Raw genomic sequence first — 13,654 nt, 5'->3', positions numbered from 1 at the left:
CTGGAGAGGCGGGAGGAAAAAAGCCCATTGATCACCAAGATCAAATTTGCAGTAAACCCCAGGTAATGCTACAAATGATCACTTACATTTCAATATGAAAGAAGTGCGTCAGAGTCGGCTAAAAGAAAAGTTCATGTCCAGAAAGTGGCCTAGACAAACCATCATCATCCAGAAATGTCCGATCCTTCTCCTTGGGAATGCGTCTGCCATCGGTACCTTTGTTTTAACGAATGACAAACCATCTGGTCCGTGCCGGCCTTGCACCACTGCGTAACGGGTTGGCGAGGCTCACGAGGAGAGATGCTAGCAGTCTTTTGGTGTGCTTTACAAGTACAGAAAAGTCAGTTCAATTTGTTGCTAGTTTTTTGTTGTGGGTTTGTTTTTTTTTTTCTTCCCTACAGATTCATTTCCAGTGCTTCCAATTCCACGTGTTCTTGGAAAAGAAAACGGATAGGGGAAAAAAAACCCTCGAACAAGTTGAAATGTTAAAAAAGAGATGGAACAAGAAGGAGAACAGAAAGAAATGGAGAAGTGCAGTCAGTTGGCGTATTGTGCATAGAAAGCAACTTTTACTCGCTCGATCTGGTGACACAATTTGATGGCTGGACCAAGCTTCAGCTCCATGCATTCTTGCACCGTGGGCAGTGTCAGCAACAGAAGGGCTTGGCCATCGATGTCCTGGGGAAGAAAAAGAGAGGGAAAATGGTTTTCTTTGTGGACTCTGGAGGGCAGAAAGGATAACCAGGTCTGGAGAAGCAAGAAGGGAAGTTTGCCCTAAAAATTAAAGGTGGTTTTGTCCTCTGCCCTTTTCTCCCACTTTGATGCTGCCCATCTCCTTTCTCTGGGATACCTGATGCTTTTTCAGAAGTTGTCTAGTGTGTCTTTGTAGGCTCTCACCTCGCCCCCAGTTTGGGAAAAGCCTTCCCAGCTGCTGAAATGCTGGATCACCTTCTACAGAAACTCTGCAGGGTCCACGGAGATGTGATTAGTCCCATTTTATGACTGAGGAACTGAGGCAAGGGGGAGGCTGCAGAGAGCACACCAGGAGACACAGGAGTGAGCTGAATGGAGAAACTGAAGCCAGTCCCACTGCCAAGTCAGACCCTTCCCCTACCTCTTTTGGCCCATGATTTGCTCAGCACAGGTTTCTGTCTGCCTTGCTCCATGCCGTGTCCCCTGGTCCACCCAGGACCTGCCTTATTCCACTTCAGCTGCTGAACAACCAAGACAGAGGGGTCTGGACCACCTGGAGCCCTTGCAATCTCTAATGTCCCAGAGTCACAGAATGGTGCAGGCTGGAAGGGACCTCTGGAGGTCACATCCTTCCCTCAGGCATATTTATGCACCAAACCCCGTGAACTAGCACCCCAGACAAAAGCCATTTTATTAGGGATTTCTGTTGGCTTTATGATCCTCCTCTTAATTAAGAGCTCAAGTCCTCTTTATTCTTTAATGGACTGAGAAGCAGACGAGCAGGCTACAAAACTGCTTTTTACCCCTTAGGGAGGATCAGAGTCTAAGTGCAGAAAAAGCACTGTAACTCACAGGCAACATAAACTCCCCAGGATGGCCCTGATTAGGTAGCACTGAACACAAGGATGATTTGGACACCTTAAGCACCACTTTGATCAGGATTGTCCACGGCTCAGGTTCTTCCTCCACTGAAACTTGATGGCATGGCCCATTGCACCAGAGCTTCCTTGCAAATCACAAGGAAAAGCTCCGGTCATCTGTGTTTGATTAAAGCCCCCATAAAACTCTTTGGCAAAGGAGAGACGGGGTTGGCTTTCGCATCCTGGCGTTATTCCAGGCTGATTAACAAATGGTCGGAGCACGCTGCGACACAGCGACTACAGCATCTTGCTATGGAGCGTTTCAGCCCTGCTCTAGACTTGCACTTCAACTTCTCCCAGTCAAAGCAGCTGTACTCGGCTACAGAGTTATTCATGGTGAAGAATCAGAGTTCAATGTGCAGTTGGCCATACCACTGACTGCCACTGGCTATGGCCTAATTAACCACACTTAATTCTTTCTAACTATGATTTCTTAGCGCTGCCCTTTACTTTCAGCAGTGGCTGTTACTCATTAGCCAAGGAATGGCTGTTTCTATATAAATTTTACATGTTCACACTGACTCGAGATGACGAGCATTGGCTTCTGCTCCTGCAAACCTATCTGCTTAATGGGAGATGCTTGGCATCTCCTAAAATTAGGTCATCCAAGGGCCTGACTGCCAGATCTTCAGAGGGATGAAGATGGGAAGTAGGTGTCTACATACTTGGAGCACCTAGGTGTTGGGGCCGAAATTCAGGCAGCCAGTTTTGGGTTCAAGCAGCAGTTTTCTGCTTCCCAGGCTGATTATTTTAAAACAGGGTGGAACCCATGTGGCCAGGAGAGACAATAGGTACTAAATAACCACTATCTGGTTATTTAGTGGTAAACCACTATTATTCAGTGGTACACTGAGGTGCCTGTGTGACACCAGGATGGTGCTGTGGACCTTGGCATGAACAAGAAAGGTCTAAACCTCCTGCTTTTCACAAGCACTCAGGTGCTTGTGAAACTCAGTTTCTGGTCTCTCTGAGGATCTGGCAAGGCTCCGACTCAAGTTTCCAAGGGTTTCCATGCCTTGTCAAAATTTGTGCTATAGCTTGGCCTGAGGGGATCTAAAATCTGATCATAATCTCTTTGCCAAAGCCAGGGTCCAGCTAGCAAGGTGGTATGTGCTGCTCTTTCTTTTGTGATGCGAATAAGTACCACAGACACAAAGAGAAGAGTTACATGAAGACCTCTACCTGCTCCTGAAATATTTTGGCAAGCGGTGCACAGTCGGTCAGTTTAATAAACCTCACGACATCAGTCACGGTCCACTCCAACGGATTACTGTCCAGGATGAGCTTCTCTTCCTCTTCTTGCTTAATTTCCTACAAAAAAACGAAAGCTCTCATAAAGAAAACTACCTTGTGTGGAGAACCAGGGCAGGGATGCCCTCGTCAGATGAGGAAGGCTTGACACTGAAGGTTAATTTAGGAAGAATATTGCTATTAATTGGGAGTGAAAGCCTACGGGCATACTCACTTCCTTAACTTGCGTGCACTTCTCCGCCTCGCCGTAGGAGTGCGGCTGCGGTCTCCGGCTCCGTCGGGCTCTTTCCGTGGGAGGAGGTCTGTCCGACTCGGTGCTGCTCCGCAAGGTGACCGCTCGCCGGGGCCTGGCGGAGGGGACCTCGGCAGAGGAGGTATCCGTCTGGTCATCACGGAGCTCTGAGCTGGTTTCCTCGCTTCCCGTCTCGTCCTCCATCACGTCTGGCTCATCATCTTCGCTCTCCTGCACAAGGACCATCGGAGAAACAGCATCCGGGCTCGGAGATTAATACAGCAGCAAATCGAAAGGCACTGGGTCAAACTGCATGCCCGTGCCCATGCCGGTTCAGGGTAACATTTATTTTAACTGAATTATCTCATTTTCATTACAGTACTAAGTAGATTAGCCCTCAATTTAGATTTGTTACAAAATGTAGAAGAAAAAAATACACGGTGGACAAATCCTTTTTCTGTTTCTTACAAAAGGTCAACGGCAATAAGTCATCTGGCATGAAATGTTCCTCTGTTGGGCTTGCACCTCAGACCTTGTGGCACTGCAGATGTGCATGAGAAGGGGCAATGGAAAATACTAAAAGGGTAAAATGAACCTCAGGTAGCTTGAGATGAAATAAAATCAGAAATAGGCTTGAATTTAAACCTTCACCTTGCTTCAAGTTGTCATGGGTGTCACCGGTATTGAAAGGAAGGAAATTTTGGTGCCTTTTAAAAATATCTAGATGTACAAGTGCATACCTGCACTTGATTTCTTAGCTGGCATTTCTGTAAAACCCAGGACAGACGATTTCACCCAGATTTCCCTGCTTTCAGCCAAACACCTAACTGCTGAAGGTGAAGCACAGATTTCCATTTAAAGGATATTATACCAGATTCTTGTTATTTTTGTCACACAGAGCTTGCAAGCACACACCAACTGAAGGAAACTGTGTATTTTGAACTTTACATATACGTAAGCGGCCCAAATGGCTTCGACAGCTTAGCTCTGATCAAAGTGTGAGCATGCATCCAAGCCATATGCTCAGGTCCTAAGTGAAAGAGCGATTTTAGATGAAATTAGTTATATTGGCTGAAAGGTCAAAAAACTTGGCTAATGGTCGATTTAGGCTTAACGTGAGTTTATTTCAGTTTAAATTCCTTTGAAGTGGGTATAATCTAAGGAAATGAAGCAGAACTACACCTAAATGAGGACCAAGTCGTGAAGAGGCAAGCAATCAACTGAAAGCTGCCTAAAACATCCCCCTCCAGCTGAAGTAGAGGGAATTTAAGTAAATCGGTTTTATTTCACATTGCACAAAGCAGCAATCACTGCTGAGGAAGGGAAACCACACATGAACTTTGTCATTACTATCATGGGAAAACCACCCAGGAACGGTCCACACAGAACTAAGTCTGCTCCAGGTTGTATTTGGACACGAATCATGGCTGAAGCTGGGATCTCGTCATATCACACAGCATACTGGAAAGACTGAGGCCTCAAATACCATATATTTGGGGCACACACCATCTGCTTGTTTTCTAAAGCTTCTAGCACTTCTACTGTTTGATGTTGTAAACCAAAAATATTACAAATGGTTAATGAAAAAATAAAAGCCCTTGAAACCATAATAGCCTGAAAGTTATTATTTATTATAGTATTTAGAGATCTTAGAAATGGATCACAGTCCTCCTTGACTCTGCTAGGTGCTGCAAAAAGCATCTAAGAGGCTCATCTGCCTGCCTACAGGCTTTTAGGGAAGCAAAAGTAAACAAATATATAATATTAGACAGCTTGTTAGCTAGTGAACATTACGAAGGTGGAAGCAAAACTCTATTTGCTAACTCTAGAATGGATAAGGGTAAAAGCCCCCAGAGTGTCCCAATAAAACCAGTCTGATCTCAGAAGAACAGAGTAGCAAGGAGGGATTCAAAACGGAAGATGGAAGTGTTGGGGTTTGCTGAGAAGTCCCTCAAAAGGAAGATGCAGATGGGGGGATAAAAAAGCGCCAGGGGACTTAATGATTTATCCCAGTGCCACACATACCTCTGCAGAGCCTGCAGCATTCAAATCGACAGCTGACGACCTCCTTTTCTTCTGTACAAAGATGGATTTCCGCCTTTTTCGGCGTCTGGCTGGCTTGACATGTCCACTTTTCATGTTGTTATTTTCCCCAATTGGTGGTTTAATTATTTTTTTCCTTTTCCCATAATAATAAGCTGGAGGAATGAAGCAAAATACCCATTAAAAACTTTAACTACCAAGAGAAGAAAACTTTGGCTTGCTTCTTGCTGCTGATTCAGTACTGCACTCTAGGTGCACTTTTACAAGGAACTTTAGAATACCTTGATTTGGAAAAAATGTCCAGTGTAAATATAAGATGTCATCTTGGACTAGCACAGAGTGTTACAGCTCTTACGTATACACGTTTATTGGTGATGAGTGAGGAGTTCAGAATTTAACCCTACAATATGTACTTAGGCAAAGCTTCCACTAAGCCAAGCAGTGATTTGGAAGGAGAGAGGCCAGCATGTTTCAGATTTGATCTAATGCCTTTCTGCACGAGTTAACAGTCTTAGATACACTTTCAGTTGCTAATGTTTTCAGCAGAGAGTGGAGAGGGCCAGCTATCCTGAATTATGTATGTTTGTTCAATGCACGAAGGAATGGGGTTTTATTACCTTCGAATACTTCTTGGCGCAAGCTGAAATTAAGGATGTGGGAGTCCTCTGACCTTACATTAGGGGCTTGGGTCAGGTGCCTTTTGACATGCTCTACAGCATCCCCCGGGGCTGACAGATATTCTGCCCTTCACCAGGTAGGGTATCCCGGGACATCTAAAATGGCACTTGGCACCCACGTCAAAGTCTGTAACTGAACTGAGCTTTTCATCAAACCAATGGAGTTTTGAGGAGCAATTCATCCAGCCACATCCAACCATCAACCACATCCAACCATCAGCTGGAGCTCCCCTAGCTGTACTCCTCCAGCTCTCCATTTGCTACCAATGGGAGCTAGGAGTCTAGCTCAGGTGTAGACTTCTACCGAACCCCGTATTCAGTGATCTGAGTATCTCCCTGAGCCCATTTCTTCTTCTACTCTGGTACTAAACAGAAGCTAATTAGCGTAAATCAATCATATTGGTTTCTTGCAACCTTTGTGGAAGAAGGACAGCACTCACTTCCACTTTCTTGAGCTGTGTAACAGCCAATCGTATCAGTAACATTGGCAACAAAAAGTGTTGAACACATGCCTAACTTCAGCCTTCTTGAATAGGTAGGAACATGTTTAAATATTAAACACCCTGAGCAGAGAGAGTCAATGCTACCAAACTCCTTCCAGCACCTTGGCACCGTGATACTGGTCTGTGCTGGTGCGTACGCCAGAAACTCTTCACTGAGTAGGACAGGATTCATCTCACCTAACGAAGGTGTCTCAGATGCAGCAGTTTAAATCTCAGCTGGCCGCTGCGGATTCCTTTTATGTGCTCCTTATATTAACTTTACATATGAAGAAAAGTCAAGACTTCCAAAGAGTAATGACTTTCAAACAGATATATTAGGATGGAGTGAGGTTGTCAGTTTTCTGGAGACGCCTATTTCTCTGTACAGAATACTAAGGGAGCCTATGGTGGTCTGGTCAGGATTAAAGAACTGCTCTTAGATGAGATGAATCCCACTCAATATTAATGCATTACACAACTCCTGTTCTTCATCACTAGCTCATGCACAGTCTCCCACTGCTCTGATTCCCAGCTAGCAACAAGAAGCATTTTGGCCAATACTCACTGTACTTGGTTTTAGTATGAATGGAGCAGTTCTCCGGGCAGACTTCGGCCACCAGAACAGGACTGAACAAGTTGGGGCAGCACTCCAACTTTGCACAGACTCTTCTGCAGAAATCCGCTACCTGATCCGACGTTCGCACAATCTTAACAGTCGCCCTGTATGTCTTCCCTCTGTATCTACAAAAGAGTACAAGAAGACCCCATGTCACCAATCAAGCGATGTCCTTTGATGCTACAGACCAGACTCTCATCTGCTGGGGAGATATCTTCCCTAACGACTTTTGGAAGAGTGTCTCTCTTGGGAAGGCAGGCAGAACAGGTCTACTTGTTTTAGCGGCTCCTTTTCAGACGGACTTGAGGAAGGAAAGGCAGAGTGAAATGCTCCTGGAAGCTGAGGTGTGGACATGATTTGGGGAGGAATGCATGTGCAGACTGGATATATCTGTAGATACAGCAAGAGATGGAAAAAAATCACAGTAGGCTCGGTGAGGATACTATACAGGACAGCATGCCTATACTATGAACTGATGCAAAGTTTTGGGGAGAGGGATGTAGTCTCTCCTCATATATTGATCTGCGATGAGAAGCTTATATGCTTTGCAGAGCTTTCTGGTCACCACCCTGTATGTGGGCTGCACTGGAGACTGTCTCTATAAGCCCCCAATACACCTTTGGTCTTCTCCACTGCCATCTTTCTCGAAGCAGCTCTCACATCACGTTCCAGCTCACAAGAAGCCCACAGTTTCATTGTGCCAACTGTGGTTGTATGTGGGTGAAACTGGATTGTCTGCCATACGGAGACCAGATGACTTCACCACTATGAGATATGGGCAGTACAAGACCTGAGGAACTAATCAGAAGTCTCTTGAGTCGTTTAACGGGGCTGCGGGAACAGGCCCTAAAAACAGTGATTCCTATAGGGAATGCTTAGAGCAGATGCAATGAAAGGTTTGTCTTAAATTTGTTATCCATGTGCTACTAAAACATTTATTTTGATGTTTTATATGAAGTGTTTCTGAGCGATAAATGGCTAAGAAAGATACAGTTACATCCCTGCTGTAATACATTGTAGATGTGAACTCTGAAAAACCAATTATCCCCATAATTTATTAAACAGCAGCACCAAGCTATTGTAAACAGTGAGATAAGGTTTTTAAAACATCTCTTACACGTCCTGAGGAATGCAACACAAGAGACAATCATGCAAGCGCCTGGTGCTAAGGCATTATAAATGTGCTTAGAGGAGAGAAAAGTAACACACGCAAAAGAAAAAGAAGGAGAGACAGTGAAAGGAAGATTACTGGATGGGAGGCAACGAAAGACAAATATACAGGCATCAGGAAAAATGAGACAAAGCATTTGTGAGTGCATTAAGACCCACAGTACCCTAGCAGGGAACCAGCTGCTGATAGTCAGATATGGAAGAAAAAGAGGAGGACAAAGCATTTGTGAGTGCATTAAGACCCATAGTACCCTAGCAGGGAACCAGTTGCTGATAGATATGGAAGAAAAAGAGGAGAAGAAGGTGAAACAAAGGAGATGCGGCCGGAGGGTTAAAATACACAGCATGCGCCCGGACCCTATTCCCTCTCTGAAGGTTTTACTGAGTTGCACAAAGCAACTGAGAAACCACCTTTTGCTGCTCTCCCTCCCAAAAACTCTTTCCGGAAACACTGGGGTATGGGAAAGGATTTGGAACTGTGGTACATGAAGTGTTACAGAGGAGTACCCAAATGAAACTTGGGCCTGAGAACAGCCCATTCCAACCACTCTCATGTCACAAAAGACTTGATCCAAACTATCACCTCAACACAAAACTCTTCCAGAACCTAAATGAGCAAGGCACCACGCTCCGATACTCCATTTGGTGCCTGACCAAGAACCCCAAGTCATGGAGACAATCCTGGATTCATTCATCCTCCTGAATGAATGAACGAATGGACTTAATTAGCCAACTCTTCATGCACCCCGACAGACCTGGACAGATGACGTAAAACAGAAAAAGTGTTCCTTCCAGATACAGAGCACTGTTACCCCAGCTTCCCTATGGAATAGCTGCACAGGCAGGCTGGCTAAAGGGGGTTTGGCAATATTTAATATCAAAAGAACAAATTCCACAGGCATTTAAATGTATCTGCTTATAAACGTTTTATATGTCTTTTCAATGTGTTTGAAAAGGCTCCTGCCCTTATTACTTCTCCAGGAGCCATTAAATTTAATGATGGCCTAGATCATTAGGTCAGTAAGTCTGACTCCTGTGACAGGCTGCAGAATTTGTGTTACCTTCACCTGAACCCCAACAACTTTGGTTGGACTAAAGCATCACTTCCAGAAAAGCACCAGCCTCCCCTCAAGGGTCTCCACACTGGAAGAATCCTGGCAGCAGGAGCACCTGTACCTATACCTCATGAGCCTATGCCTCATTTTACGTCTGGATGTGTCTGGATTTAGCTTACATTTCTTTGTCCTTGTTCTGACTTTCACCGCTAGGATGAAAAGACTGCATCTGGTTTTGTTTCCCTGCAAAAGCACTGTAATCAAATTGCCTCTTGATCTTCTTTCTTATAAGCTAAGAAAGCTGCCTGATGGGTATTATTCAAGGATGGCTGACTTCTTCTAACTGTGTGCTTCCTATTGTGTTTGGCTGCCCAGAAAGGACCCATTGTACTGAAGTGCCTGGTGAAAGAAAAAGATGAAACCAGGAAAATGAGCAACTGACTGATTTCACAGTCTGGTTTGAATGCAACACACATAGTAATTAACAGAACGGATGGCAAAATGGAGATCAACACGACTGCAGCAATCAGTCTCAATAACCCAAGGTGTTAGTACTGGCTGCAGTAATATTTTTTACATGATTTTGGCTTTGGCAGCACCTCTTTCAACTATAAACCAGGTTCTACTAATATTTTCCATATTCCTCACACACTAAAGATTTTTAACACAAACACCACCAAATGTAATCTGAGCTGTTCTAGGACAGTCATGTGGGAAGAGCTCCTTTGGATATAATCAGAAAACTCTTTTCTGTTAGCACCGCTCAAAAAATCACCAACTACTGATATTCCTATTGATGTTTTCATACTAGGACTTCTATCTTCCCAACCACTTTTAAGCAGTAAGTAACCTGCGTGCACAGCATGGCAGCACTGGAGACTTTGAAAACAGCCGTGTCAAGCATAACGTTTTCAGTTTTCTTAGAAATCACTGTTCTTTTAAAAAAGATTTTTCAGCTAAAGCCAAAGAAATCTTCCTTTCCTTTCCCCCCTTCTCTGCCCTCAGATCTCCAAAACTGGAGAAACCCTTATGGCTGAAACTATTGCCATGAAAAATATCCTTAGGATCTTTGGAGATCCATGAGCAACAATATTAAGTTAATAGCACTTTGCTGGCAATATCGTTCTTCTGTTGAAGCTTCCTTTGGTGGTAAAATAGATCAGAGGTTCATGAGAACAAAAGGTCTTCTAGGAGCTCCAGCTAGGGACCATTGTGTGATGACGTGCAAAGCCTCACGCTGAAGCCACTTCAAACAGCAAGAGCATCGAGAGACTACCCTCATTTTCAAAGGTCTCATCCACAGTTCTGACAATCATTGAGAATATTTTGAACAATTCGGTGGCTAAAAGCCTAAATTTCCTTTCGGGGGACCAAAAACTCCTATCTGTTCTTTTGCAAGAAATTTCCAATTTGGCTTACTAGCTTAAAGTCTGGCAAACGCGAGAAACCTCCAGGAAACACTAGCTACCCACAGCACACAACCAAGCTACCTACAGTACACAACTAAAGACTCTCTGCATTCGATCTACCAGAAACAACTTAGCAGTACAGCAGCAGAAATTGTCTAACATTCACTTCATTATGTTTGAATCAGACCCTGCCTGTATGGGCCATTGCAACTGCCAATGACAGAAAACCCTAAAGTTTTCATCAAAGCCCTGATACCCCTGAAGCTACTCAGTGTATCTTGAATACCAAGGATTTTGCAAATAATCTAAGTCTAGGTAAAATCAATAAAAATGTTGTAGTTGTCTTCTTCCAAAGCTATTTAATCATCCAGTGATATTTTGTACTCTTGAAGACAGGATTCAGAAAGGGCCCTGGAATTGTTCTGGATTTAAGGACGTCTCGTGAAGTCTCCTCCTGATTATGGAAAGAAAGGGTTTAAGTCATTCCACTGGTGTTAGTGACTTCTATCTCAAATATTTGGCACAGAAAGCCACCTGATCACACTAGTTCACCCTTTCAGTGCCTCAAGAAGTATTGCGGCAGAGCTGATGTGGAAGACAAATCAGATTATATGAGCTGTAGCTTTGTACCGACCTTTGAGGAGCACCGTTAATAACTGGCTGCCGCTTGGACTTCGTATCACTGATCACAACCCTTTGGATTCAATTGACCAGCCAACTTCCCAATCATCACGCACACATCCAATCCACATCTCCACAGCTTGGTTATAAGGACGCTATGGGAGACTGTGTTGAAAGCCTTGCTAAAATCAACATAAATAACTTCCACTGCTTTTCCCTTAACCATTAAACCAGTTACCTCATCACATCAGGCACAACTCGCCCTTCGTAAATCCATGCTGGTTCTTCCCAGTCACCTATTGGTCCTGCAGGTTCTTGGAAATGGCTTCCAGGAGGATTTGCCTAATAACCTTCCCAGGAACATCAGGCTGACAGCCTGTAGTTACTCAAGATTCTCCTTCTTGCCCTTCCTGAGGAAGGGTGTGATGTTTGCCTTTTCCCAGACATCAGGAAACTTCCCTGATCATCATCAACTTTCAAACATGACAGAGAGCAGCCTTGCAATGACATTGGCCAGCTCCCTCAAGCAGAGCTGGCTGCATCCCATCTGGTTCCATGCACTTGTGCACATCGAGTTTGCTTATAGTGTCTCTAGCTCCCTTTCCATCTACTGTGGGCAACACTTCACCCCCTCAAACAGTAACAGGGACCTGGGAGGCCTGAGAAGCAACCCTTGCTCGCAAAGGCTGAGGCAAAGACGACTTCGAACACCTCAGCATCATCTATCAAAAGTGAAAGGCAGTCTTCTAAAGCATCCACAGTGAAAAGACTTTCTTTGAAATGCAACCTCATAAATAAGCAATGGTGTCTGTGATGGGAGGTTAATATTCCTAGAGTTCAGCTACTGGATTTGGGCAGCTCCCAAAATTTCATTTAATGAAGGAGTCCAGGAATACTCATCTTTCTTATTTTGATTAACTTGGCTTCATACAAGACCCAGGAGATAACCCTCCGCACACGCTGGTACTGTTTATGTCCAAAGTCCTGCAAAAATGGGTAAGTCCAAACAGCCCCACTTACAGCCCTTAGAAATGAAAGCCCTTAAAAAGCATAAAGCCCCTCAAGGATTTTATGTAAAATTGGGAAGCCAAATCTAGATGTAGGCACTGAACTTAATGCATCTGTAAGAGTTGGATGCCTACAGCTTCGACTGGCCCTCGTGGGAATTCAGAAGATCGGGCCTGACATTTCTAACTCATCATCACCAATAAATCAGGTTTGACTATTTCCACAGAGAGCCAGCAGCGCTGATGGGAAGCGACTGCCATCACGCATTGCAGACACATCTCTTCGGACAACCTGAACTGTTTATCTTCTTTGCAAGGCTAGTGTAATTGATTCTGCGCTGGTCACTCATGACAGCAGAGTAAACTAAATGCAGGTTGCCCTAGGTCTGAGATAATGCTTTCCTGGCAGTGCATGATTTGGCATTTGGGCCAGTGGGAAAAACAGCCTTCTCTTCACCATCCTCCTCCCTCCCCTTTGCTCTACCCTACTGCAGCCGTCACCGCAAACAAACAACGTTGTCAAGATCCAAGGAGTTGTCAGTTTACATCAGAAGGAAGGCGGTGACACAACATGTCACATTACAGCACAGACGCTCCAGCTGGCTGTAGAGCTGTCATCATTAGCTGCAAGACACCATTGGGAGCTGGTGTGGCGGGAAGTTGGTGTAGACAGGCGTTTGCTCGTTATGGGTCTCTGTTTAAGATTCTGGAGCGCAACTGACTGTCATACCTGACGTAATGTGTCACGTGCCATTTGTGCATCCCAGGGTATCTGATTTCACGAGCATATTTTCTTTTCTGCTTCTGCACAACCAAATGCAATCAAAACCCTGTTATGCTTCTTGATGAAGCAGCTCAAGCAAACTCAGGAAGGAAAAAAAGAACGAAGTCCTAGGGTAGCCAAGCAGTCTTAGGGCATGTCAACCCTTTGTCACCCACTCTTAGAAGTACTCAAACTACCCACAGGCAAGCTGGTATGACCAGCCAGCACTGCTCTGTGAACAGAGCTCCAGCCTCAGAAGCCAGATAGCTACAGCAAGAAGGTGCGTCCAGCCCCATGAGCTCTGTCTCCTCAGGAGCCAGAGGACAATGCCACAATGAATGAGAATACACTTCTATGCTTAGAAGTCACTCCAAAACATGCTGTCCCAGCTCCGAGCCTGTAATGACCCATTCTGTGGCTTGATAAAGTTGAAAGACGCTACTTGACTCGCTGAAGAGCTGAGATTGCTGCCTCCTGGGGTAGCCATCATACAGGAACACGTACACAGCCTGTGACTGGCTGACCAACATAAAATACAAAACCTCCTTGCTGGAAAGCGTTGGTATAGAATCATAGAATCATAGAATCATTGAGGTTGGAAAAGACCTCTAAGATCATCGAGTCCAACCATCGACCCAACACCACCACCCACTAAACCATGTCCCTAAGTGCCTCATCTACTCGTCTTTTAAATACCTCCAGGGATGGGGACTCA

General features: G+C 44.7%; 1 protein-coding gene across 1 annotated transcript in view; it reads right to left on the bottom strand.

Annotated features, from left to right (window-relative positions):
* Positions 1-537: 537 nt before the first annotated feature.
* Positions 538-13,654, bottom strand: part of SFMBT2 (Scm-like with four mbt domains 2) — a 104,330-nt gene continuing 91,213 nt past the window's right edge. The window contains exons 16-20 of the mRNA XM_009290413.1: positions 6,864-7,039; positions 5,122-5,294; positions 3,079-3,327; positions 2,796-2,924; positions 538-678 (exon numbers count right to left, since the gene is read on the bottom strand). Of these exons, the coding sequence (XP_009288688.1) occupies positions 538-678; positions 2,796-2,924; positions 3,079-3,327; positions 5,122-5,294; positions 6,864-7,039 (868 nt within the window). The remainder of the gene's footprint in view (positions 679-2,795; positions 2,925-3,078; positions 3,328-5,121; positions 5,295-6,863; positions 7,040-13,654) is intronic.

Source organism: Aptenodytes forsteri, unplaced genomic scaffold (assembly GCF_000699145.1).
Source record: "Aptenodytes forsteri isolate BGI_AS27 unplaced genomic scaffold, ASM69914v1 Scaffold173, whole genome shotgun sequence".
Classification (NCBI taxonomy): Eukaryota; Metazoa; Chordata; class Aves; order Sphenisciformes; family Spheniscidae; genus Aptenodytes; species Aptenodytes forsteri.
The sequence above is the reverse complement of the archived record's forward strand: the minus strand, read 5'-3'. Positions and strand labels throughout refer to the sequence as shown.